The sequence below is a fragment of the Notechis scutatus genome, chromosome 3, assembly GCF_049901735.1.
Source record: "Notechis scutatus isolate UNSWTSFEM ecotype Mainland chromosome 3, rNotScu1.2, whole genome shotgun sequence".
Classification (NCBI taxonomy): domain Eukaryota; kingdom Metazoa; phylum Chordata; class Lepidosauria; order Squamata; family Elapidae; genus Notechis; species Notechis scutatus.
The window spans coordinates 85,455,416-85,480,412 of NC_142011.1; the positions used below are offsets into that span (position 1 = coordinate 85,455,416).

Sequence of the window (24,997 nt, forward strand, 5' to 3'; positions counted from 1 at the left end):
AATGCATTCTTTTGTCAGGTATTTAAGAGCTTTATTGTATGGAGTGTGTTTTGCTGGAAAACTACTGTAGCAATCATAAAAGGTCAGGGATTCTTGTTCTCTAAAGCCTGAGGCGTTTCAGATATTTGCCGGGCGTGCACAATGTAGTCTCTTCTACATCGCATTTCCTGTAGATTTCAACTTGGCAAGAAAGGGGAGAATACTTTTCTAAGTGGAGAGGGTAATTGAATTGCCAGTCTCCGTGATTCATGCCTCGAAACTCTTTGAGAAAAAGATGCCACTCTATTGTAAATTAGTGCGATTCTGTACAGTTCAGGCCAAAACTTACTTTCATTCCTTTTCATGAAAGAGGATTACCTCTCTGCTTCTAAAGGGTGAAGACTCCATTGGTGTGTCTTTCGGGGGGGTGGGTGGGGGGAAGCAGGAGGGGTGTCTGCATAGTCAAGTTCACACAGTTGAACTCTATCTCAACAGATGAAACATACTTTAGCCGCCTCATCCTGTGCCTTGGTGCTTTGGGCGGCTGGCAAGCCACGGAGAGGAGAAAGACAACAAACATAAAAATTTTCCCCAGTACAGATCATTTGCTACTAAAGATCAGATGTGTATAAAAGATTTTTCTGAGAAGCTTGAAGGGATCATAATTTATTCATGCTTTCACCAAGACAAATCTTGTTATAAAGCAAATGTTTGCTCTGTTGTAAAAGAAGGAAAAAAACACATGAAAGAATGCATGGCGTTTTCTTGTTTATTTCTCATTTGTATTAATAGGACTTGCCCTTAACATGCCAGAGGCTAATATTATCATATCTAAGGGTGCATCAATCCTGATATTCCGTTGCCATTGCTTTTTTCAGTTGCTTTTTTTTTTAAAAAAGACCCTTTCTTAAGTTGCTGAAAGGAATAGAAGCCCACATACTACTATTATTAATCTACAGTATATACTATTACCTGTACTTCTGTGCTACATTGGACAATTTCTATTTGTATTATATTACTGTTGCTATTACACTATTATTAATATACAACAGAGTTTTAATTTTTACAGACTCTCAACTGTCTTTAAGTTCTCTCCTTCCTTCCCTCCCTCTCTTTCTTTTTCTTTCTGCCCATATTCATAATAGTTGTCCTTATCTATCTTCAGTTGCAGAAAGATGATACCTATGATGGTAGTCTTGCTTTCCAACTATATTTGAATTCTGAGGTTTCTGGACATGGGGAGAAAGGAAAGTAGAAAGGTAGAAACCAGCATATATAGGGTTTTGCAGATCCTGCCTTTCCCCAAAATTGGTTGCAGAGAGAATATGAGAGGCTGGACAGAGGGTAGGAAGGGAAATCATCTTGCTTCTACTGAGAAACATTTCTGTCAAAAGAAAAACGATATTGGATTCCACCTGAAATGCAGATTATATATCAAAAGAAGGACCTTTCTTGCCATTGGTAAAATATCCAGCTTTCCTATTTTGATATTTCTTTTAAAAATATTTGCTGGGTTCCTCATTTGCAGAGTTTTCAATTATTTGTGAATGGTGAACCCGAGTGTACAAAAAAGCCACCATCCATGGCATTTTATTTGTATTAAATGAATTTTCTCATGGACGATCAGTTTCTTTTTCAGGTTTTTGCAAGCCTTTATGCCCATGTACATCATCCATCATAGTTATTCTTCTACAATTTGAAAATAACAAATAATGGTTAAGTGGTATAATACAATTAGGCAGTGCTCTTATTTGTCCCCTTAGACCGGGGCTGTCAAACTCCTGACCCATGGACTGGATGTGTCACACGCTGGCCACGCCCACGTCCAGTTTAGCGAAGGGGAAAAAAGTCCCAATATGTCACATGACGCCACCATGACGATGTGCGTTTGACACCCTGCCTTACACTATAGTGCAACATGTAGTCTCGGAAAGTCCCATTTATTTGAAATGAAACTTTCAAGCTTAATTAAAAAATATCCTAAAAGTACTTTTTGTAAGATTAATCATATGTATTTCCAAGTATATATTCTTCTAAGAAGCATGTCTCTACAATCCAACATGTAATTTGTATTCTGTTTCTGTTTATACTGTATAACTATCTGTCTAAATTGTTTATTAATAGGCTTATTAAATATTTTTACATATAAAAGATAAACATGTAAATATATGAAGCTATCTTGAAAAAAGATAAAAGTGCAAAGGACAACAGAGATTGAAAAAGAAAAAAAGATAATTAAAAAACAACTACAGATCTTTAGAGTTACAAACCAACTTCTTTCTCCCTCGTTAAAATTATATTACATTCTCTTCTGTCTCATATTCAACCTTTTTTAATCAGCAAATCATTTTTTTCTGATTTCAGCAAAAAGTTCTTAGGGGTTTCCAGTCTTTTATAGAAATGATATATTATATAACTAATATTTAAAGTAAATGAAATTTTCATAATTGTCATTGGACTTTTGCTGTGAAGCTGGTGTAGTCAAAACACTGACATAATTTGCACTTTGTGTCAATGCTGGATAAATTTGGGCTCCTCAATTAAACATTATAAATAAACATGTGACAAACTCTGAACGTTAATTAGGATGAAAGAAGATAAGATGGACTAAGCAGAAGAGAACAATAAATTCACAGAGTTCTTTACGGAAAATACACTTAGGGTTTTATTTAATTTGGCCCTTACCCATAGACAATTTATGGTAATTTTGGCATAAAGTCTGACAAATGGATCTTGTTTATCATTTTAAGACAGGTGGAAACTGTACAGTTAGTTCTTTCAACCTTATACATAGTTCTTTTCCCTCCTATCTTTTTTTTTTGCTTAACTTCTGTAATGAAAAGATTTCTGTCAGACTTAAAAATCTGCACATTTTAGTAGGTCATATGATTTGTTCATTACTCTTGAATGGATAGATTTTAATTTTCTTCATTACTTTTCTTTCACTTCCAGCAAATTTCATTATTGTTTCTTTCCTTCACCTATCCGCCATTGTTACTTATCTGATTCCCATTTCAGAATCTCTCAGATTGCAGTTCCCATCTATGTAACTATGGCAGCTACTGACTCTGTGGCTGAGGAAGGTGGGACTTGTAGTCCAAAAATAATCTGGGGCATCAGGTTAGAAAATGCTACTGTGGCTCCTGGTTATGCCAACTTTTCATTTCATCACCTCCTTCATGCTCTCTTTGTCTCTCTTTTTATTTATTATGGCACTTCCTTCTCTCTTCCCCTTCCCTCTGTTTTGTGTTTAATTCTATCATTTAAGATTTAAAATGTAATGAAACATAGACGTTAGACACAAGAGGGCCTGTTCTCAAAATGACAGCTCAAATTGTGCATGCAAATTGGAGACTGTGTGTGAAAGTCTGTACTCATTTGCACAAGCCATGCGCGCTCATGCATGCCATTTAAAACTGCTACATTTAATTTTAATAAGTAGGGCTTCAAGAAAATGTCTTTAATTTTAGAGGCAGGGTAGATGTCACCTACATGCCACTAAAAATTGTTGCCAAAAATCACCTGCCAGAGTTCAGAAGCAAAATGATACATGGAATCATTAACACGAAGAACTGATTTTTTAAAAAGAAAAAACTTACAGCTGCTATGCACTGGGTTATAATTACATAGAAATATGCATTTTAATTAACCTTTCTAGTAGGATTTCTGAGGTATGGGATTTTTTTTTTTAAGTTGAGTTTTATTGAGGGTTTTTTCCTCCCTGCTCATCTTGATCTTTTTCCAGGTCACTAAGTACAAATGCATTCAAGAGAAAAGTAAGAGTGTTGTTAATGTATTTGAAATACTGACTTTTCTTAAGATGTCTATCAGTACTTAATGTACTAGGATGGCTGACAGCTGGTTTTGGTTGCCATAGTGTAATTATGTAGAATAGACTGTCTCTATGACACTGCTTCAATGAAAGAATATCTCTCATTCTAGATGACAAAGACTAAATGACATTATAAGAACCAGCATACGGTTCTTTTTCTTTAGCTGTGTAAAACTATAGCACTGTTTTGATGACGCAAGTCAAATGATGTGATGTAAAGATCAATGGCTAAAATAAAATACATATTGATAACCTGTCATAGTCTCCGTTCATGTGTTCTACCTCTTCCTCTATTGTCAAGAAGCACACTACTAGCGGCATGCTATCTAAAATAATGTTTAAAAACTCATGATTTTTAATTTCCAAATTTAATAGCAAGAGCAAGAGACTTATACATTGCTTCACAGTACTTTACAGCCTTCTTTAAGTGGTTTACAGAATCAGCATATTGCCTCCAACAATCTGGGTCCTCGTTTTACCGACCTTGGAAGGATGGAAGGCTGAGTCAACCTTGAGCCAGTGAGATTTGAACTGCCAAATTGCTGGCAGCTAGCAGTCAGCAGAAGTAGCCTGCAGTACTGGCTTCTGACTACTGTGCCAACCATGGCTCATAATTCATTCATCATCTTCCTAACTCTGGTTAGTTAATTAATTAATTAGATTAATGCAGTTTCTTGGTGTCCTCAAAGACAAATGCTTGTCACCTCAAGTTGTCCCTAGCCATGGACTAGTTGGACTTGTTCCAAGAATAATTTTGCATTTCTTTTTAGTCATTCCATCCATCCACTCCATCTATTATCTTCTAGTTGCCTCAATGGTAGTCATTTCTGTAATCTAATTGAAACTTCTGGTCTTCCGCATAATTTGATAAACACCAGTTTGCATACAGAAGAAATAGATCTACAGAGGATGCTATAGCCATCACTCTTCACACTACTCTGGCTCATTTGGAACAGCTTGGGAGGGCTATGTGAGGATGCTTTTTGTAGATTTTAGCTGTGCATTTAACACAATACTTCCACATAGACTAATGTCTAAACTTATGGATTTTGGACTTTCTTATTCAATCTGCCTTTGGATTATGGATTTCTTGTCTGGACGCTCTCAGGGAGTCAGATTAGGTAATCATATATCTTCAGCCCTTATTCTTAACACAGGTACACCTCAGAGTTGCGTGTTGAGTCCCTTACTGTATACTCTTTATGTGCATGACTGCATTCCCACTCACACTAGTAATCCTCTTACTAAATTTGCACTTGATGCAACAGTGGTGGGACTCATTTCCGGTTGGTGGGGGAATGAGTCTACCTACCGAGATGAGATGGACCAGTCACTTTCGTGGTCTCATGGAGACAATAACTTGGTCCTTAACACCAATAAGACCAAGGAGCTTATACTGAATTATAGAAGGAATAGATCAGTCATCCAGCCCTTGCTTATCAATGGAGACGGAGTGGAGCAAGTGGCCAGTTTTAAGTTTCTGGGTGTTATCATAAAAGAGGATCTGACCTGAGGTGCTCACATTGCAGCACTGGTCAAAAGGGCCCAGCAGAGATTATACTACCTGAGACTTCTCAGAAAACAACAACTGAATGAAAAACTGCTGGTGACCTTCTGCGCAATTTGCTGTGGCCGCGCCTTTCTTCATTTCCCCCGGGAGAAGGAGGACACAGGCAACGGAAGCTGGAGCAGCAGTGCCACTTGTTTTTTTCTTTCTCCCAGGGAACACACTGCTTCCAGCCTGGCCTGGCCAGTGGGTGGGCGGCCAGCCGGCTGGCCCTTGAGGGGCATCTTTACTTTGCTGGGGCTGAGAGGGGCGGCAGAAGTGCCCATGTGCAGCAGCCCTGGTACTTCTGCCCGCCCTGCCCTCCCGGAATACCACTGCTGCGGACGTTCACTTATTTCCTTTCGTCCCCCAGGACCACCGCCACCTGCATCCTCCTCCCCGGGGGAAAGGAAGAAAAGCACGGGCGCAGCATGCTCTGGCCTCCATTGCCTTCTTCCTCCTTCTCCAAAGGGAAAGGAAGTAAGGCACAGGCGCAGCATGCTCCGGCCTCCATTGCCTGCATCCTCCTTCCCCCCTCCCCGGGGGGAAAGGAAGAAAGGCATGTGTGCAGCCACTGCCCTCCATCGCTGCCCCCATCACCACCTGCTTTCTGCCTTCTCGTGCCGCCTGCTGCTCTGGAGCTCACCAGACCATTTTGACCCGATCAGACCAGGTGTGTGTGCGTGAGAGAGAGGGGGCTGGAGTGGGGGGGCGCTGCCTGTTTTCTTCCTTTTCCCCCACCTGCTGCTGACTGGAGATCATCCAAGGCCGTGTGTGTGTGTGAGAGTGTGTGTGTGTGTGTGTGTGTGTGTGTGAGAGAGAGAGAGAGAGAGAGAGAGAGAGAGGGCTGGAGTGGGGGGCACCCCCGTTTTCCTCCTTTTCGCCCGCCCGCTGCTGACTGGAGATTGTCCCAGACCAGGTGTGTGTGTGAGAGAGAGGGGGGCTGGAGTGTGGTGGTACCACCCGTTTTCTTCCTTTTCCCCTGCCTGCTGCTGATTGGAGATCGTCCCAGACCAGGTGTGTGTGTGTGTGTGTGTGTGTGTGTGTGAGAGAGAGAGAGGGGGGGGGGCTGGAGTGGGGGGTGCCACCCATTTTCTTCCTTTTCCCCTGCCCGCTTCTAACTGGAGATTGTCCCAGACCAGGTGTGTGTGTGAAGGCGGGGGCAGAGGGAGAGAAAGAAAAAGAAAGATCAGAAAGAAAGAAATATAGAGAAAGAGAAAGAGAAAGAAAAGGAAAGAAAAAGAAATGGGAAGGGAGAGAAAGAGAGGCAACTCTGTGCTATTATTTTTAATTGTTTCATTATTTATCATGTATTAATATTTTACACTGTCCCTATACTACATCTAGAGTGATTTTACTGCTTTTCTTTTGCTCAGGGCTACCACATTTTTCAGGGATTTACATCAATGTCTGGTCCAGAGCATAAATATGGGTGTGTTTATTTTGTACATCAGTCCAGCTTAATATGCTATTCCTGGTATGTGATATTTTGTATACATACAGAGAAAGAAGCACTCATGATCTTTGACTTAGGCTTACTGTCAAACTTCTGCCATAATAATTGCTGTTTTGAACAGGTTGTATTACACGAATGGCTATTTTATATGTGAAATTATGAAATATATTTGAGTAGAGATCCTAGGAAAGTGTCAGAATGACAGAATAACACTTAGAGGGACCTTGGGGGAACCCTATACCATTTCAGAGAAATGGCTGTCCAGTCTTTTCTCAAAAACTTCCAGTGATTGAGCACCCAGAACTTCTGGAGACAAGCAATTCTACTGGTTAATTGTTCTCACAGTCAGGAAGTTTCTTCTTAGTTTTAGGTTGCTTCTCTCTTTGTTCAGTTTACATCCATTGCTTTTTGTTTGCATTCTGCTTCTTTGGAAAATACAGTATATTGCCCCCACTTCTTTGTGGCACCCCTTAAAAGCCTGTTGCCTATCACACTTTTGGGCAAAGCATGTGAGCCATTTCCTCCTTTCAGTGATCCATGAAAGTGCATCTATAGTATGTAGATAATAAAGTCAAAAAAAGCTGAATAATATTTTTACAGAACTATAGATATGTTGAGGCTGGGTGTGACAAGGAATGGCTGGGAGGGGAGGGGCCAGACGAGGCACCCCTTGACGTGAGTGACATTGATTTGGCCACACCCACCCAATCACATGACCAAGCATGCCCACCAGTCACATGACCACCAAGCTGCGCCCACCCAGTCACATGACCACAAGCCACACCTACCAAATAAGCCACGTCCACAGAACCGGTAGTAAAAAAATTTGAATCCCACCACTGACTGCACTCTGTATGGTTTGCCAATTGCATAGTGGCAGATAGGACAGCACTTCAGAGGGTTAATGTCATTGCCCAGAAGATCATTGGTTGCCCTCTCTCCTCTTTGGAAGAGCTTTATAGCTCCCGCTGCTTTAAGAAAGTTCAAAACATTCTTAAAGATCCATCTCATCCTGGGCATCCTTTTTTTGAACTATTACCAATTGGTAGACGGTACAGGACAATAAAAACAAAGACAAATAGGCTGAAAAACAGTTTCTATCACAAGGCAGTAACTATATTGTATTCTACTGTACAGTGCAATATTAATGCAATATTGGGTTTTCAATTCAATTATATAGAATGTGAAGGATGTGTGTTTGTGTTTTATTTTTCTAGTTATAGTGTACACTGGAGATGGTATTTAATTTCGTTGTACGAGGTGCAATGACAATAAAGTAAACCAAAGTCAACTAAGTAAGTAAGTAAGTGAGTGTTTGCTTTCAGGCCACTGCCTTGAGGGAGTAGTTTTTATTTGATGCAGGATGATGATGATGATAATGATTTCTATTAATCCATAATTCAACAGTATCTATCTTTTGTTGCTCACTGTTTCTCATCACCTAGCTTGCACAAGTTTACATTATCACTGGAAAACCATAGCTTTAACTATCTTATATTTGTTGTCATGGGAATAACCTGATAGTTCATGATCTCATATAATTCTTTCTTCGCTATGATTTTTTTTTTATTATTATAGCACATTGTCCATCTTTAACTATTCTTGAGACCAGGAAAACAAAACACTTTTTTTCCTTTCTGTTCCCACCCCACCTTTTCCTTCTTTTTTCTTTTCCTGCACTTTTTACATTTTTATTTTAATATTTTTCTATACCATGTGAATTGTATTAGTTTTATCTGTGTACTGTAGTCTTCAATAAAATTATTAAGCAGCATAATCTCATTTCTTAAATTATGTAATTGTCTAATTTAATGTATCATATTCCTGCTCTAAGTTCTTGTATATCTAAAATATTCAATTTAGGCTGTTGTATTTTATGTTTTCCTTGGTTCAGGCTCTCCCATTCTAAAACAATTTTCCTTGAAGCTTAGGGTAGCCATGTGTCATCTCTTCCAAATCTACTTGTGAGTGCTTAGCGTTGTTCTATAGACACTAGAAGAGTGCTTTCTGGTCTAGGATCATTATCTGACACCAAAATCTGTCCAAACATTTCAACATGTCAGACTTTATACAGGCCAGTAATAGGACTAAAATGCCGGCAGGGCAGAGATTTAAGAATATAATACAGCTCTGATAAGGTTCTAGCAAAAGCTTTAATGAAGAAAATGGCTCCTGAAAACTGGATTCAGCTTCCATCAATGGCAGTCCCCAAATTCAAATCCTATATGTCTTTTTTCAGATCTTTAGGTCTTAAGGACAAAAACCACAGAAATGATTGGCACTTGTACATTATTATTACAGCAGTCTGGTCTGATCCTTGGCCGTTTGCTAGCCATTTCCATGTAGTTTTCTTGTCATCAGTACTGCCCTGCCTGCAGTGATCCCATACCTAGTTATCTGCAAACGACTTTAGCTAAATTCAGTGGAGTTTTTTTTTTTAGTAATAATGGTGGAGAATTAATTTGGTTTGCACTTTAAAATAGTTTGGTCCAATTCAATCAAGTTGCATGATTAAAATGCATTGAAAAGCATGAAAAGAAAAATGTATATATAATTTAAGTACATATAAAGTGTACTTGACATTAAGTGCTAATACAGGTAAAATACATGATTTCTTTTTTATTCCCAACACATTATGCAGACTTTGTCAGATGTTTTTAAAAAGAGATATATGACTGTAATAGAATAAATTTGTGCTTCTATAAATTTGAAAGTTATAGAAGCCAAAACACAGTTTTCACCCTCCCTATTTTGGAATAACAGCAGCGCCATAGCCCTTGCCTTCTAACTTGAAAGGAAGCTGCACTGAATACAGTGACATTTGTGTTTGAATATTGTCCCTATCAATATTTCGTTAAGCCATTTTTTCAAACAACGAGCCGCACATTCTAGTTTATTAAACTGCAATTTAAGCCAGCATGGTTCATTACTTCTTTGCTTCTCTCTTTAAATGGTAAATAAGACAGAGGTAATTTAACTTGATGTTTATATCTGGGATCACAGTTTATTGGTTAGAAACTAGCCAAGGTTCTTTATGAATTTAAAATTAATTTTATATCATCATCTTCATCATCGCCATTGTCTACCCACTGCAGGGTGAAGGCCTCTTCTGCATGTTTCCAACCAATATGGTCTTGAGCTTTCTTTTGCCAACTGGGCCTGCGATAGTTCCTGATGTTGTCGATCCATCTTGTTTTAGGTCTCTTTTCTGGATGCTTTTTATCGTGGAATCCAAATGTTATATATTGACTTGTTAATGGGTAGAACATAATCTTAGGTTTGGATGTAATTCTTCCCTCTTTAATGACAACCTGTAGAAATCTGCTATTTGTTAACTCAGTTTATAGCAGGGGTGTCCAACCTTGGCAACTTTAAGAGTTGTGGACTTCAACTCCCAGAATTCCTCAGCCAGCAAAGCTGGCTGAGGAATTCTGGGAGTTGAAGTCCACAACTCTTAAAGTTGCCAAGGTTGGACACCCCTGGTTTATAGTTTTATGAGCCATGTGATTATTTTAATTTCTCCTTCCAAATCTAAAAATGATAATGTGGGGCAGGGCGGGGGAGAAACCTCGGCAACTGGGTGCTCCAAAATAGGGAGCTGCTTGATATCAGCATACTTTATTCAGTGTTGTCTGGACCTTCTTAGAGAGAAGACTTTGCCAGGACAATGATTTTGAGCTTTTTTTGTGATTAAATCTTTGATCTTTGTGTGGATTAAATTCTTTCATCTTTCCTGGATTAAACCAATACTAGCAAGTGTATGTGAGGAAGGGATAAAAATATGCTCCTTTGTTTGCAGTAGAAAGTAGGGACGGAGAATATAATTGGGGACTATTTTGAAGACATTTATTTCCAGCTCCTTCTCTTATTGCGTTTATGTATACTGTCTTAGAAGGAAAGTTTCATTAAAATTAGATGGATTTACTTTTATGAAAAGACTGCTTTGGGCTCATTGATGGATAATGATAGGCATTCCTTCTATCCTAATTATGTAGAACATATAGTGATGAAGTCTAGAAGGCATTATATTGGGGGAGAATGTATTATGTATTTGAAAAAAAAAAACTACTGATCACAAAATCTCTGCTGGGGGCATATGTAATATGTGCCGGAACTAGAGGAAAATCTAAATGGTACGAACATTTCCTGATATAAAATGTAATTTCTTCTGGTCTAACAGTTATTGATCCAACATCTTTTAATAGGTTTTTCCAAGTAAAAACATTCTCATTCACATGCATATTATGTAATGCTTCCAAGTGGTACATGCAAAGATCTGCCTCTGTCTGCTACCAATTATTGATGTCTGTTTAAGACTGGCTTCTATTCTTTTGGTTACCAATGCAGTACTAATTGACATTTTGATAAAGGGAAGCACGAAAATCCTGTCCACTTAGATGCATATTTTGCTGTGGAATTGCCCAACAGAAGGCATTTTGTAAACAAAGCATGAACAGGCATCTGTTAAATTAAAAACATTTACAAAGCATTCTAATATCTAAGGCTCTTTTCATTCATAAATAATGGTAAGAAGTGGACCTGTTTGAATAACTGTAATTCATTTTTGGTCCTATCTTGCAGGTACAGGCTTGGAATCCAGCTGCTTACTTCAGTTAAATCTTCTTTGGAGAACCTGGCCCATATTAAGAGGGCTGTGGTGCCTGCACTAAGCCGGCTGACTGAATTCTTAATAAATAAGAATATGTCTTGTTTGGTCTTTTACAGAGTTCAGAATTTTGTAGTTGTTAACAGGAAGCAAAACAAAGGGAATTAAAATTGAGGAAGAAAAGAGGGGCTGGGTAGGAAGCTGGTTGGAACTCAATTCCCTCTTGTACAATGGAGTGAATAGTTCAGAGTATTGCAGCGTAAATTCAGCGCCAGAAAAGTAAACATAGATGACTGAGGCTTCATTTAACTTCTTTATAAACATGTAAAGTAAATTTTACAATACCAGTTGTATATTTCTCCAACATGGAGCAAACTCAAACAGAAGCAGACATGTTACAGGTTCAGAGCAGAGCAGCAACTCGGGAGCTCACAAACAGACACCAGTTTCACTTTAGTTCAGCAGGCAAGTAAGCAAGTTAGTTTCATTTTCAATAGACAGACTAAGAGCTTAACAGAGCTGCAGAGGCTACTTCTAGTTTCAGTTTCCAAACAGTCCTCATTGGCTGACTTAGTTGTTATGTCTATTCGCTGGCTGACCAGTTCATGAATATACTCTGACAAATAGATGCTTTTCAACTTCCCACTTTAGGGCTGAGGTAGAATGAGTGGCCCAAAGTCACCCAACTTTAAGCCTATGGAAGGATTAGAATCTGGGTCTCCCTCTTTTAAGCAAGCAACACTACACCCTACTAGCATTTAAGCAACACTACACCCTACTAGCATTCTCTTTCTCTCTAATATGTGCATATTTATTTACTCATTAAATTGATACGCTGCTCACCTCCCTGACAGACTATGGGTGTCTTAGAAAAAAGTAAAAAAAAAGATAAATATACCATAGAAACAATTCATTAAAAAAAAAAACTAAATAACAATAGATGGCACTGGAATGAGATCTTCTTACCTCATCGATCATCTCCATCGGTGGGTGCCCCCAGCAGGGCCCCAGGCCAACTGGCAAGACCAGGTTGTGATACTTTTCGAGAAGGCCAAAAGGGTGGGAGCAGTTCTCACTTCCAGTGATAGAGTGTTCCACAGGAAGAGGGTCACAAAGGCTTCTCTCCTTGATCCCACCCATTCTTTAGCAGATGATGTCCATAGCAGGCGCCTTTCAGTGGTATGAATGGAGCAGGCGAGTCCCATTGGATAACATTAGTTCTATTGATATGCTTATATGTGCAGTTGCATAAGACAATAAGGAAGTGCAAGGTAGATATGGTTGTAATGAATTTCAATCCTTGTAAAAAAGTTATTCTATTATTTCATGCAGGCTAGGAAAAAAAATATGAGGAATCATATTTTTCAAAAAATATGGGTCACAGGCATAAAGACAACTGGTTAGTTCTTATTATGTTCTTTAGATTTTGCCTTTTAATTAATATTAATATCTTTCATTGTTTTCGTGATCCCTGAAAGAATTTAAAATAGTGCTAAAATATACCAATCACAATGCAGTTCAGAATTCACTTGCTGTATTCTTCTTTAATTTGTTTGCTATATTATTCTTTAATAAAATGGTAGCTCATGATGCATACTTCCCAGTGGTTACATAGTTCATGTAAACTATACATAATAGGTTTAAATGCAATGAATAATGCATCTTGGCATAAATTTAATCACAATAATAACCCAGTAACAGAGCAAAACATTCAACATTTGAATTTACATAATGGAAGAATTCTAATGAAGACACCACACAAGTAAATTAGTACATGAAAATTTGTCTTTTAACTGTTAGATAATTAATTGGTTTTAACAGGAAAAAATAAGCACCTGTTGAATAGGTTGCAGAGAGCATTCTATCAATGCATTAAAATGATTCCACATTTGCATGTGCTGATTTGGCATTTATAAGTAAATACCTTTTTAAATTTCGCTTTAGTGTAAAAGACATCTGGTTTGATATTTCAACTTTCATCATGCACTAAAAGACTCTAACATTCTGACAAATAAATTGAGTTATATTTTCATGCATTGCTTCCTTTAAAATGACAATATGTAACTTGATGGTTACCATCTAGATTAGCTAGAATGTTAATGTAAGGCAGTTTGCAAGAATGATGGAACAAAACTAGCCCACTCTCCATCTGTTTCTTTTTTCAATCAATGTGCCCGAAGCTTTGAAAACAACTTATTGCTTCACATATTTTAAAATTAATCTTTTCAACAAATATTTTGTCAAAGCTGCTTAATAATTTCTTCCAATTTTCTATTTGTCATAAGAGAGAGTGGACAATTGAATAGAATGTATCCGTGAAGTATAAAAATGTAGAAGGCTGCATGTGTATTTCTGGCTCTTTCTTTGTCTCCAGAAGTTGACCAGCTGTGAGTACAGCTGCTTCAAATAATCATAGATAACCAGTTATTTTCTTCCATAAATTTAGAATATTGATTTCTTACTGAATTCAAAATGTTTTCCTCAAACATATGATACTCATTCATTGCACTAGTCATACAGCATGTACTGTAGCTTGCCTGATTACAAGATTTGTTATCTCGTATGTTTTCATGCAAGCTTCCACTTCTAATTTATCTGGTAGTTTCTATGATAGCAAAACTATTTTCTGTACTATTTTTCAGCCTGGTTTGTTTTCTTGTCTTGTTCATGATTTTTAAACCAGACTCTTCTGGATTTTAATCTGATTAAACTTCTGACTGTAGCCAGGATCTTCCTGTTGAAACTGCCATAGGACAGAAGAACTGAAGAAAGAATCTAGGGCCTGTGAAGCCCTGGGGAAATCAGTTCAAATGAGTATGAAGATTTATTGCCAGCTTAAGATCTCTACAAGAATCTGACCAACTATCCATTAAGGGAAATGAGTAGGAGATAAAAGAGGCATTCAAGGTGTGCCAGACCTAGATCTCTTGCAGATGCACAGGGACTCTTGACTTATGATTTCATATCAATCCAATATACTGTGTTGGGAAAGACTGCTCTAATAAGAGAAATATTTGGCATGTCTTTCATTTCAAACTGCAGATTTTGGGGTGGTGGTGGAATTCCTCACTATATATTTTCAGATATTGTAAATAATATATTAGGAGATACTGCAAGATCGCAGGAAAAGAGACTCGAGACCAGTGTGACTTTTCAGCTCTTTATTTTTTTGTATAGATCTGTGCTCGACCTTGGAGCCGCGGCAGCCCTTCATATAGGGATTGCTCGCGGCTCGCAGCCAATGATGGCTCTTTGAATCTCCCGCGATCGGCCCGGCCAATCGCGGTTGATTCCTATTGAGCCAATCACAATAGTTTACATGAACCAATCACTGTGCAGCGTCTCTGGACCAATCAAAAAAGGGTATTTCAAGTATGCTAATATAGAATAGATACAACACTCAATTGTTGATACAAAAGAAAATACACTTATTAGATGATGAGGTGTTTGGTGTGAGGCAAACCAGCATGAAGCTGCCCTTAGTCTCTCCAACAGCTGATCTGACTGAATCTTTGGTAATGTACCAACGTTGTGTGTCTGTTTTATACATTAATAAGTCTACTTTGCCAAAGGTCAGTAGTGAAGCTTACAGATATGCGATCAGTAATAATGAGAGGAAGTATCTTGATAGATCTTTCAGATGAGATTAACGTTATGAGCAAAACTGTATTATCTTGCAATTTTATCTAGCTAATTGATTTAGGATTGTAGGGTGCCATTTTAGATGCTTTCACAGGTTCTGTGTTATTTCTATGTAGAGATAATTTTGCTATGAATAGATGGGGAAGAAGCATAAAATCCATCTCAGCTAATAAGAAAATTTCAGTCTTTAAAAGATGACATGATTGAGAGTGGATTTAAAAATCTGTAAGAATAGGTAATGTGTTTTTTTTTATAAAATCATATATTATTGTAAAAAAATGGCTTACAAGCACAGGTTATACAGATAAAATGATGCAAGCAACTTGTCTAACATTCTATGTTTCCTCTAATATGAGATTGCAATGGTTTATTCCCTGTTCCTGCAGAATTACTATGGAGCTGCCAAAATGATATTTTCTGACAATCCACTGGGACTATCATGTGGGATGGTGTGTCCAACTTCTGATCTTTGTGTGGGAGGATGCAATTTATATGCCACTGAGGATGGACCAATTAATATTGGTGGACTGCAGCAATTTGCTACAGAGGTAAGTAAAATGTATTTAGATAGTTCTATTTTTCCTTCTTCACTTCACGCATGAGATTTTTCAGCAGTTCTTTTTTTTGGAACCTAATTAAAGCGGATGTGATAAGATTCCTTTTCTTCATATAGAACACAAAGCAGAGAGTTACTAGCAATTAAAAACTAGCTTTATCTTCTAAAGTAAGCACTGCACAACAGTTATAAAAATATCATTTATTCAAGTTTTCAGCCCCACATATAACTTTCAGGATAGATTTACAAGTGTAAAGTTAAATGTTTATTAGATCTACACCAAGTTAGTTAATATTGATTTTTTTTTTTCATTTTCATCATTATTTCAGTTACCAAACTAAGGTTCAGCTACCATAGTCTGGATTCAAAATGTAATACTTCAAATGGAAAATCAGAGGTATTAAAATGTCTCATTTGTAAGAAAGAAAAGACTCAATGGGATGCTAAGGCATTAAAAAAGAAAAAAGGCAGGATGATGCCACTATTTGAAAAATCCAATGTTTTAGTCACATGAATATCAGGCATGGAATATTTGAAAATGACTTTGAAATATTCTAGCCCCAAATCATTAACATCTTTGAAGGTAATAATTACAATTTTTAACTTTGTTTTCAAGGAACATGGTAGCTAGTACTGATTTAATCACAAAATATATGTGCTGAAAAGATTTATACTCAAACTACAACATTGATCTGTATATGAAAAAAATGAGGTGTAGCAAGGCGTTTTCACAATATTACAATATTTTATTTATATAATGAATATACCACTCTCATTTAAATAAGGTTGAATTTTGTAAGCTTCGATTTTTTGTTAAAACTTGCATGCTTTATGAAATAAATTTTTCATTCAATTACAGACAACATGCTATGATAATGAAATTGACCTTATTGGTCTTTGTTTAAACTTCAGACACTTACAAGTTTGTGCTGAATTTGTTATTATATAGTGTTCTACTCACAAACCCATTACACTATTATTTTTTGGAATAAGCAACATTATCAGGCACAGAAAGGAATAAACAATAGTAACCAAATAAATTCAAGGATAAGATCGGCTAAACAATCCCATGTGCCCCTCTCTCTATTTTTTTTTAATTCTTTAAACTTTTCACCTTTCTACATTTTATAAGGATTTCTTCAGCTTCGTCAACACTCATTTTTGGTCTTCTCCTTCCTCTCAATTCCTTCCTTCCTTCTTCATATAATTGCTTTCATTCAAATCTCTATTCACTCCTTCTGTGTTGCTGTACCACCTCCATCAAGGTTTTTCATACTGGTCGTGCATTTTTCTATTCAGTATACAGTCATTCAATACATATTCATTCTTAACCCTATGTCTTCTTGTTTTATTATCCCCTGCTCAAGTACCCAATTCTTATTGTATTCAACTTACTTTTATGATGTCATATCAGCTCTCACTATCATGTAACAAAATAGGCTGAAGCTCCTATTTTGCACTCATTTGCACAGCTGTTTTCACTTATGACTAACATTCATTCTTTGCAAAAGTCCATAAATCCATTATTCATTCCTTTCTACCATCGTTTTCAGGGTTTACAGTTTTTCTGTTTTTGTATTTTTAATAAACATTTTAGAAAGGCACACAAATGCATCTTTATCCTTTCTTTTTTGCCATGTATTACTTATTGTTGTTCTCTCCATGCTTACTACCAAACACAGCTACTTTGATCTTTGACACATTAATTTTCAGATCTATAGCCCTTACTGCATTATGTAATTCCCTGCAAATTATTTAGGTTCTCAGTCATTCACATCTGCATACAAAAGTACATGTACGTTCATGGCAAAAGCGTTTCTTTCAATTTCACTCTAGCATCACCATCATTCCTATAAATATCTCTAAATACTCCTCCCAGCATTATGTTACTTTTCTTTGATCTCAGATCATTTCATCGTTTTTATTTTTCATTGCATGCATCTCCTGGAAGCCCTACTTTAAACTTATTCACCCTCTTTCAAGACATTTTTTTATCTTTTACTTGCAACTTTTAATATTAATATTTTTTGACCATCTCTCTTTCTCTTTCACCTTCTTTTTCTCTCTCTCTCTGTCTGTTTGTCTCTCTCTCACCCTCACCCTCACCCACCCACCCACATACAGATGGAGGGAAGGGGGAGAGAGAGACTCCTACCCTTTTATGCTGGAATGATGTAAAAATCTATCTCCTTCCTCAAGGACTGGGATAGAGAGAAGTTGGAACTGAATGGCTCTTTTGGTCATTCCATCCCATCCCATTCCATTCTACAGGATCAGAGCAGCTTCATTCACATCCATTATGTCCTTCCCCTTTCTTAGTTTCACAGATATACATTTGTTTTTCATTCTTTCATTTCATGATCTTTACTTTAATGAGTTGTGGTGGCGCAGTGGTTAGGATGCAATTTTGCAGGCTAATTCTGCCGACTGTCTGTAGTTTGATTCTCTCCACTTCAAGGTTGACTCAGCTTTCTGTCCTTCCGAAGTTGGTAAAATGAGGACCCAGATTGTTGGGGGTAATATGCTGACTCTGTAAACTACTTAGAGAGAGCTGTAAAGCACTATGAAGCAGTATATAAGTCTAAGTACTATTCTTATTTGTATTATTAATATACAAACAAACAAACAAATAAAGAATTATTGCTGCCTATGTTGCCACAGGGCAACTCTGATATTACAATACATTCCATGTCTCAATTTTTCATATATCACAACTATCAACTATACTGTTTTCATAGTATGATAAAGAAAGCATAGATAAAGTTACTAGCGTAGAAATGTTTGAGCTACATGCAGCATTCCCTGCTAATAAAAAGAACAGTCCTAGTCAATTTTGGTATATATTGGTCAGTGTGATACAAATTCAACAAAATACTAATTTATCCCCAGTATGTTCACATTATTCTATACAAGCTAAGATTACTAATCTAGAGACTGTCTTAAATGCCGTTATACTGTTGTCTGCTTCCTGTCAAGAAGGACATACCTACTGATGCACATTCAGAATGCATATAGCTTGCTGCTTTCATTTTTCAATATGCCAGTCCTGACCTTTTCTGCTTTGGGATAGGTTGCTCTTTTACTTCTGCATTTGCCAAGCTTCTAGATTTTATCTATTTACTCATACAAAATCTCGTAGGTGTCTGTGGGAGGGCAGGTGGGGAGGGGAATTAAGTAGCAAAAGGTGCAACATGATGCTTTGATGCAATCCTACTCCTTATATACTAATATCTGGGCACAGAAGTATAGAAGGTGGGATTTGCATTGCGATATTAAGACATACTTTTCATCATTTTTGCATTGTTGTGGCTAGAATACAGGTGCATATGCATATTCTATCATCATGATTCATATCCAAGAAATAACATAACTGTGCAGTAATTTGATCAAATGAGAAATTCCCTTAATAAGCCAAAAATAAACTGAATGGGGAGATATGCCAGTATTATTTTAAGCAAGGATTGAATAAAGTTAAGAGCCATCCAGTTTTAATTATTTGGGAGAAGCCGTGAAGATCTAATTCAAATTTGCAGTCCAGAAGACTTAATAACCAGGATACTGAAATAGCTGGCAGAAGTGACTTCAGAACTTTTCACTGTATTTTCTTGGCTATCTGATTCAAATCCTGGAATTTGAATCAAGTGCAGTAATGTGATAAATTGAGAAATATCCTAAATGAGCTAAAAATAGACTAGATGGGGAGATGTGCCCATATTACTTTAGGAGCCATGGTGGTGTAGTAGTTAGAACGCAGTATTGCAGGCTACCTCTGCCCACAGCCACTAGTTTTGAACCCGACGGGTTCAAGGTTGACTCAGCCTTCTATCCTTCTGAGGTCCGTAAAATGAGGGCCTAGATTGTTGGGGGGTAATAAGCTGACATTGTAAACCGCTTAGAGAGAGCTGTAAAAAGCACTGTGAAGCAGTATATAAATCTAAGTGCTATCGCTATTGCCACACCAACTACTTCTCATAGGGCTTGGTTTCCTTCCTCTATATCATTTTGATAGCTCTCCTCTAAGCATGCTTCAACTTCTCTTTGTCATTGTCAGACATGAACAATCAAATCCACACACAGAGTCCAATTAGCTGTTTTATTGCTTAAGCCTACATGCAGGAATCTTCTCAGACTGATAGTTTGCATCTGGGTAAAATTAGATAAGGTTCAATGGCATTTGAGGGGTATTAGACTTCACCCTTTTGTGCCCGTGTAGGGATTCCAGATTAATTGGACTCTTCCCACTGTCTTGTCCAGTGTCTCCAACAGTCCTCTTTGCCCAAAACTGAATACAATATTCCAATGATCTGGATGCTGCATTTCTGTTAATGCAAGTAATATCTGTTAAGCCTTCACTTGTGTCTCTTTTTAGTTCTAATGTGATTAGTAGGAAAAAATTATGCCCTGATGGATTTTCTTAAATATGTACAATTCTTCCTGAAAAATCTTTATAAACCTATTAAAATGCTGTGGTCTAGCACAATGATTGATATTGAAACAGGCATAGGATAAATAGCTCAGAATGATTTTCATCACATAATTTTAAGTTTATTTAAAATGATCTATTGGTACCAAGGTTCTAATACAATTGAGCAGTGTGGCACTGCTACATAATTTAAAATGCATTCAAGTATATATGTGTACAGATAGATATTAGAATGTGTGCCCTTTTTATAGCTTGTTCATGTTCATAACTTTTGTGAAATTTAGATATTTTGTATTGGGTTCTCAGTGACTATTTTATGTATTATAGAAATTATACAAGACAATAATCTGTCATATTCGAATCACATTTCTGTAATATCCAACAAGCAAAATCTTTCAGAATTAAAATATTGAACTTTTTAATAGCTATTACATTTATTGACAGATATCTGACAGTAAATAGGAATATGGCAAAATACAAAATACTAATAATACTGTAGCCTAATATAATGTGGTGAATTGTGTCTGAAAAAAGCTTCAATTTCCAAGTTTGAATCCAAAGTATTTTAGAGGCAGTACATTGGTTTTTATTCATGATTACTCATAATTTCTTTTGGAAGATAGTAAAATTGGAGGTCATCTGTATATCATGTTGTACTAATGAACTCCATTGTTAAATTTTATCAGTTAAAAATGTGAAATATAGGTAAGAAAGAAATCTTTCTAAGTAAATAAAAAGGGAGCCATGTGAATATTATTTCCTCTCATTAATCTTGAATCTTTTCCCAGTGAATCTGCCTCATTAGATGTTCTTGCATCTAATAATAATATAAGGGGGGGGACTTTTTTAAAATAGATAATGTACCAATTTGGGTCTAATTCCCATTGTATGAATTGTTTCAGTAGTTTGAGAAGATTGGGGCTACAACAATAGCTTGGAGACTCCATTCCAGGCAACATAAAGGCTTCCTGAAAACTGATCAAGGTTATCATCAGTAATGGTAGATAATTTTCTTTGACTGATAGTTTATTCACTGCTATCAATCTTTTGCTGCTCTATACAGTTGAAAGGAGGTATCCAGAATGGCTTGAACATAAAGTACCAAGAGCCTGGCCACATGTTCTAGCCTTCATTTTAAAAAAAATGTACAGTGGTTTCTTGGCTCCCATGTTAATGCAGAAGAGATCTCTACAGACTGCTAACCTGTAATGCACAGGTGTTGTTACAGGATTTTTTTTCTGCAGCACTTTCTCTTTCTCCCTATTAAGGTTCAGCTCTTTGCTTCTCAATACACCAACACAAATTGTGATAGAGAATTCCTCTGTAAGCAATTAGAGGATTTTGTAGTACTCTTGGAAGCTCAAAGTAGTCATTGAACTACAGTCTCAAATCTATGTGCAGCCTTTCCTAAGCATGGAAAGGAAACCTGCCCAAGTACTTAACAGTGTTGTTATAAACCAATTAAGCTGGGTTAATCCCTTTGTCTTCAGTGTGGCAGTTTAAATGGTTTGTGGTCCTTGCTTTTTGTGCATCGCAAGATTTACAGCCCAATTGAAAACATACTGTGCCAGCAGATTAAGTGCATAGGGTGGGAAACTTATTGACTAGCTGTACCAGGAACACAGTACAAAACAAGACATCATGCTGGTATTGCAGGTAGATAAATGCAAATGTTCGGCATCAAGGTGGTGCAAACGTAAATCATTATGGTTGATAAGCATCTTTATTTCTAGCATTTACTTTTTAATATTTAAATTGGCCCCTTTTCTTTTTAAAGGCATACAACTAATCCAGTGATTACAACCAACCTTACATTTAGGTTTTGTGGAACTTTGCAGAACACAGTATGTGAGTAGACTTAGGAGTTGTGGAAAAGTTCATTCAAAATTGATGTGACAGGAGATGTTAAAGAATACTGAGGTACTTGCTGTGTTGCATGTGAGATTCTCAAGAAAGAAAGAGAAAGAAAGAAAGAAAGAAAGAAAGAAAGAAAGAAAGAAAGAAAGAAAGAAAGAAAGAAAGAAAGAAAGAAAGAAAGAAAGAAAGAAAGAAAGAAAGAAAGAAAGGGAAAGAGAAAGGAAGGAGAGAGAGACAGAAAGAAAGAAAAAAGAAATCAGAGAGAGAGAGAGAAAAAGGGAATGAAGGAGAGAGAGAGCGATCTACGCATACCTGGAGAGAAAGCTAGGCCTCACTTGGATGAATCCTGGTCATCCTATTCCTCATTTTATATAAAGAAAGAAAACAACTTAGAGAAACAAAGCATACTGAGCTTTCCATCCCCATTTTTGTACATTTCTTTGTTTCTTACTTTAATTATTTTTACAAATAACTCAAGATGGGGAACATATCCACCACACCTTCCTTCTCCTATTTTCTCTACAACAATCTTATGGGGTGAATTGGGCTGAGAGAGAGTGAATGGCCCAAGATCACCCAGATGGATCTCATGGCTGAGGTGGGACTAGACCTCATGGTCTCCTGTTTTTTTTAGCCATCTGCAAACTGGCTAGAAAGACCAAACTGTCTCTCATTTTTTTTCTATGTAAGCAAGTAATGTGTTTGTGTATAGTTGGGCTCATTCTTGAAATTGACCTTACTTTTGCCTCTTACCTCCTGCCCCCATTGCTGGAATAAGGTAAACAGTGGTGTTACTGAAATTTAATTTTAGCACTCAAGCCAAGTTTTATAAGTAGCTTTTTTTCTGCTATGTTCTAGTCCCCATGAATCTTCATCTCTGCCAACATTCCTATCAAAAGTTCTTCTCTTCCATCGGAAGCCTTTGTAAGTTTCATTTTTCAAAAAAAATCTAAAACGAAAATGCTATTGCAGAGCTCATGCATAGTTTCTTGCTCTGAGCTGTTTGTCATCCACTTTTTAGTTTTCTGCATATACTGAAGCAGTGGTAGCCATAAGAGTTTCAGAAACTTCTTGTACTATGTATCATTCAAATCCTCTCACTTCTTCTCTGTACTTAAAAAGGCTCCAGGCTGATCAATTCTTTTCTTTTCGCATATATTTCTCCAGATTCTCTAAAACGTAATACTCTTGGTATGGATGGTGTGCTGGTTTATTGCTGCTTTGTGAGCCACCTGGGATTATTGTGCATAAAATTAGCCGCCAAATATATGCAAGTTTCAGAAATAATAAAGTTACTAATCTTCATATTTTAATACAAACCCCCCCCCCCCCAAAAAAAAAAATTATTTACACTCCAGTTTGCTTTTTTTTCCCCCTCCACCTAGTGTCTCCGCTTTCTTTTCTTGTCTAAGAACATTGAACAAATTGTTCTCTCAACTTCTTGTGCATTTGTATGAAATAATCCCATCAATTCGTTTCAGGCAGTTTTTTGTGGCTCATTTTACTAAGTCCACAATGGCTTATTTCATCAGTATTTTGCTGGAAGCAAAGGAAAACCATCAGTGTCAATGCTACCAGAATTTTGTCATGGGGTTTGATACTCTCAATCTATTAGTTAAGGTGAGAAACTCACTGAGGGACTTTGGTCCAGTTGGTTTCTTTCAACTCGACTTAATCCATAGAGTTACTGTTATGGAGACAAATAGGGGGAGGGAGATCAATGTTTGCCACTTTGAGTTTCTAAAGGAAAGGCTGGATATAACTAATAGTTCAATAAACAATTATTGTATCCAATAGAAGAGAATATCTGTACCTCAGGGTTGAACTTTTCCATTCTTGGTGCTCTCTGAGCTTGATTGTTTTCTTGCAGATGTTTTATTAAGGGAACTTACCAAATTTGCAGATGATACTAAACTGGCAGGAATACCTAACACCCTAGAATTTAGGCTCAAGATCCAGATGGATTTTGACAGACTTGAACACTGCGCCTATCTAAGAAAATGAAATTCAGTGTAGAGAAAAGTAAAGTCCTTCACTTAGGCAAGAAAAACCAAAAGCACACATATAGATTGGGTGAAACCAGGCTTAATAGCAGTAACTGTGAGAGGGACCTTGGAATCTTAGTGGACAACCAGCTAAATGTGAGCCAGCAGTGTGCAGCGGCAGCCAAAAAAGCCAATGCAGTCCTAAGTTGCATTAACAGAGGGATACAATCAAGATAAAGTGAGGTATTAATACCACTCTATAAAGCCTTAGTAAGACTACACCTAGAGTACTGCATCCAGTTTTGTTCGCCACATTATGAAAAAGATGTTGGGACTCTAGAAAAGGTACAGAGAAGAGCAACCAGGATGATTAGGGGATTGGAGACTAAAACATATGAAGAACGGTTGCAGGAACTTGGCATGGCTAGTCTAGTGAAGAGAAAGACCAGGGGAGACATAATAGCAGTGTTCCAATATTTAAGGGGCTGACACAGAGAGGAAGGGGTCAAGATATTTTCTAAAGCACCTGTAGGCCAAACAAGGAATAATGGATGGAAAGTGAACAAGGAGAGATTTAACCTGGAAATAAGGAGAAACTTTCTGACAGTGAGAACAATCAACCGACAGAACAGCTTGCCCTTGGAAGTTGTGGGAGCACCATCACTTGAGACCTTCAAGAAGAGATTGGACTCCCATCTGTCAGAAATGGTGTAAGGTCTCCTGCTTGGGCAGGGGGTTGGACTAGATGACCTACAAGGTCCCTTCCAACTCTGTTAATCTAATCTAATCCATTACCTGACTAGGTAACATCATGAGTGCAAAACTTGCTGGATGTTTATACAGAGAGATTTGCCCTGCTATTCTTGTGAGGATTCAATGCTGGATTGGAAAGGCATTGCAAGAAAATAAATAAGTTCCCCATTACCACTTTTTGATGGCAGTCTTGCAAATGGGAATGCAACCACTGCAGAACAGTACCTCTTATTCCCAAATTACAAACAATTCCAGCTGTTTAACATGCTCAGTGGTATCAAAAGCTGGTACAAGTTGGAAAAAATCAACATATTGGAAGTAAAGTCCAGCAGGAATCTGAAAGGTTTATAGTTCCTTCTTGC

The 24,997-nt window shown here is 37.3% G+C and overlaps 1 protein-coding gene across 4 annotated transcripts in view; it reads left to right on the plus strand.

Annotated features, from left to right (window-relative positions):
* The window catches only part of DPYD (dihydropyrimidine dehydrogenase), a 679,957-nt gene that overhangs the window by 219,626 nt on the left and 435,334 nt on the right, over nt 1-24,997 (plus strand). For all 4 annotated transcript variants that reach the window (XM_087960624.1, XM_087960625.1, XM_087960623.1 and 1 more), the window contains one exon: nt 15,448-15,609. In XM_087960624.1, coding sequence (XP_087816750.1) covers nt 15,448-15,609 — 162 coding nt within the window. The remainder of the gene's footprint in view (nt 1-15,447; nt 15,610-24,997) is intronic.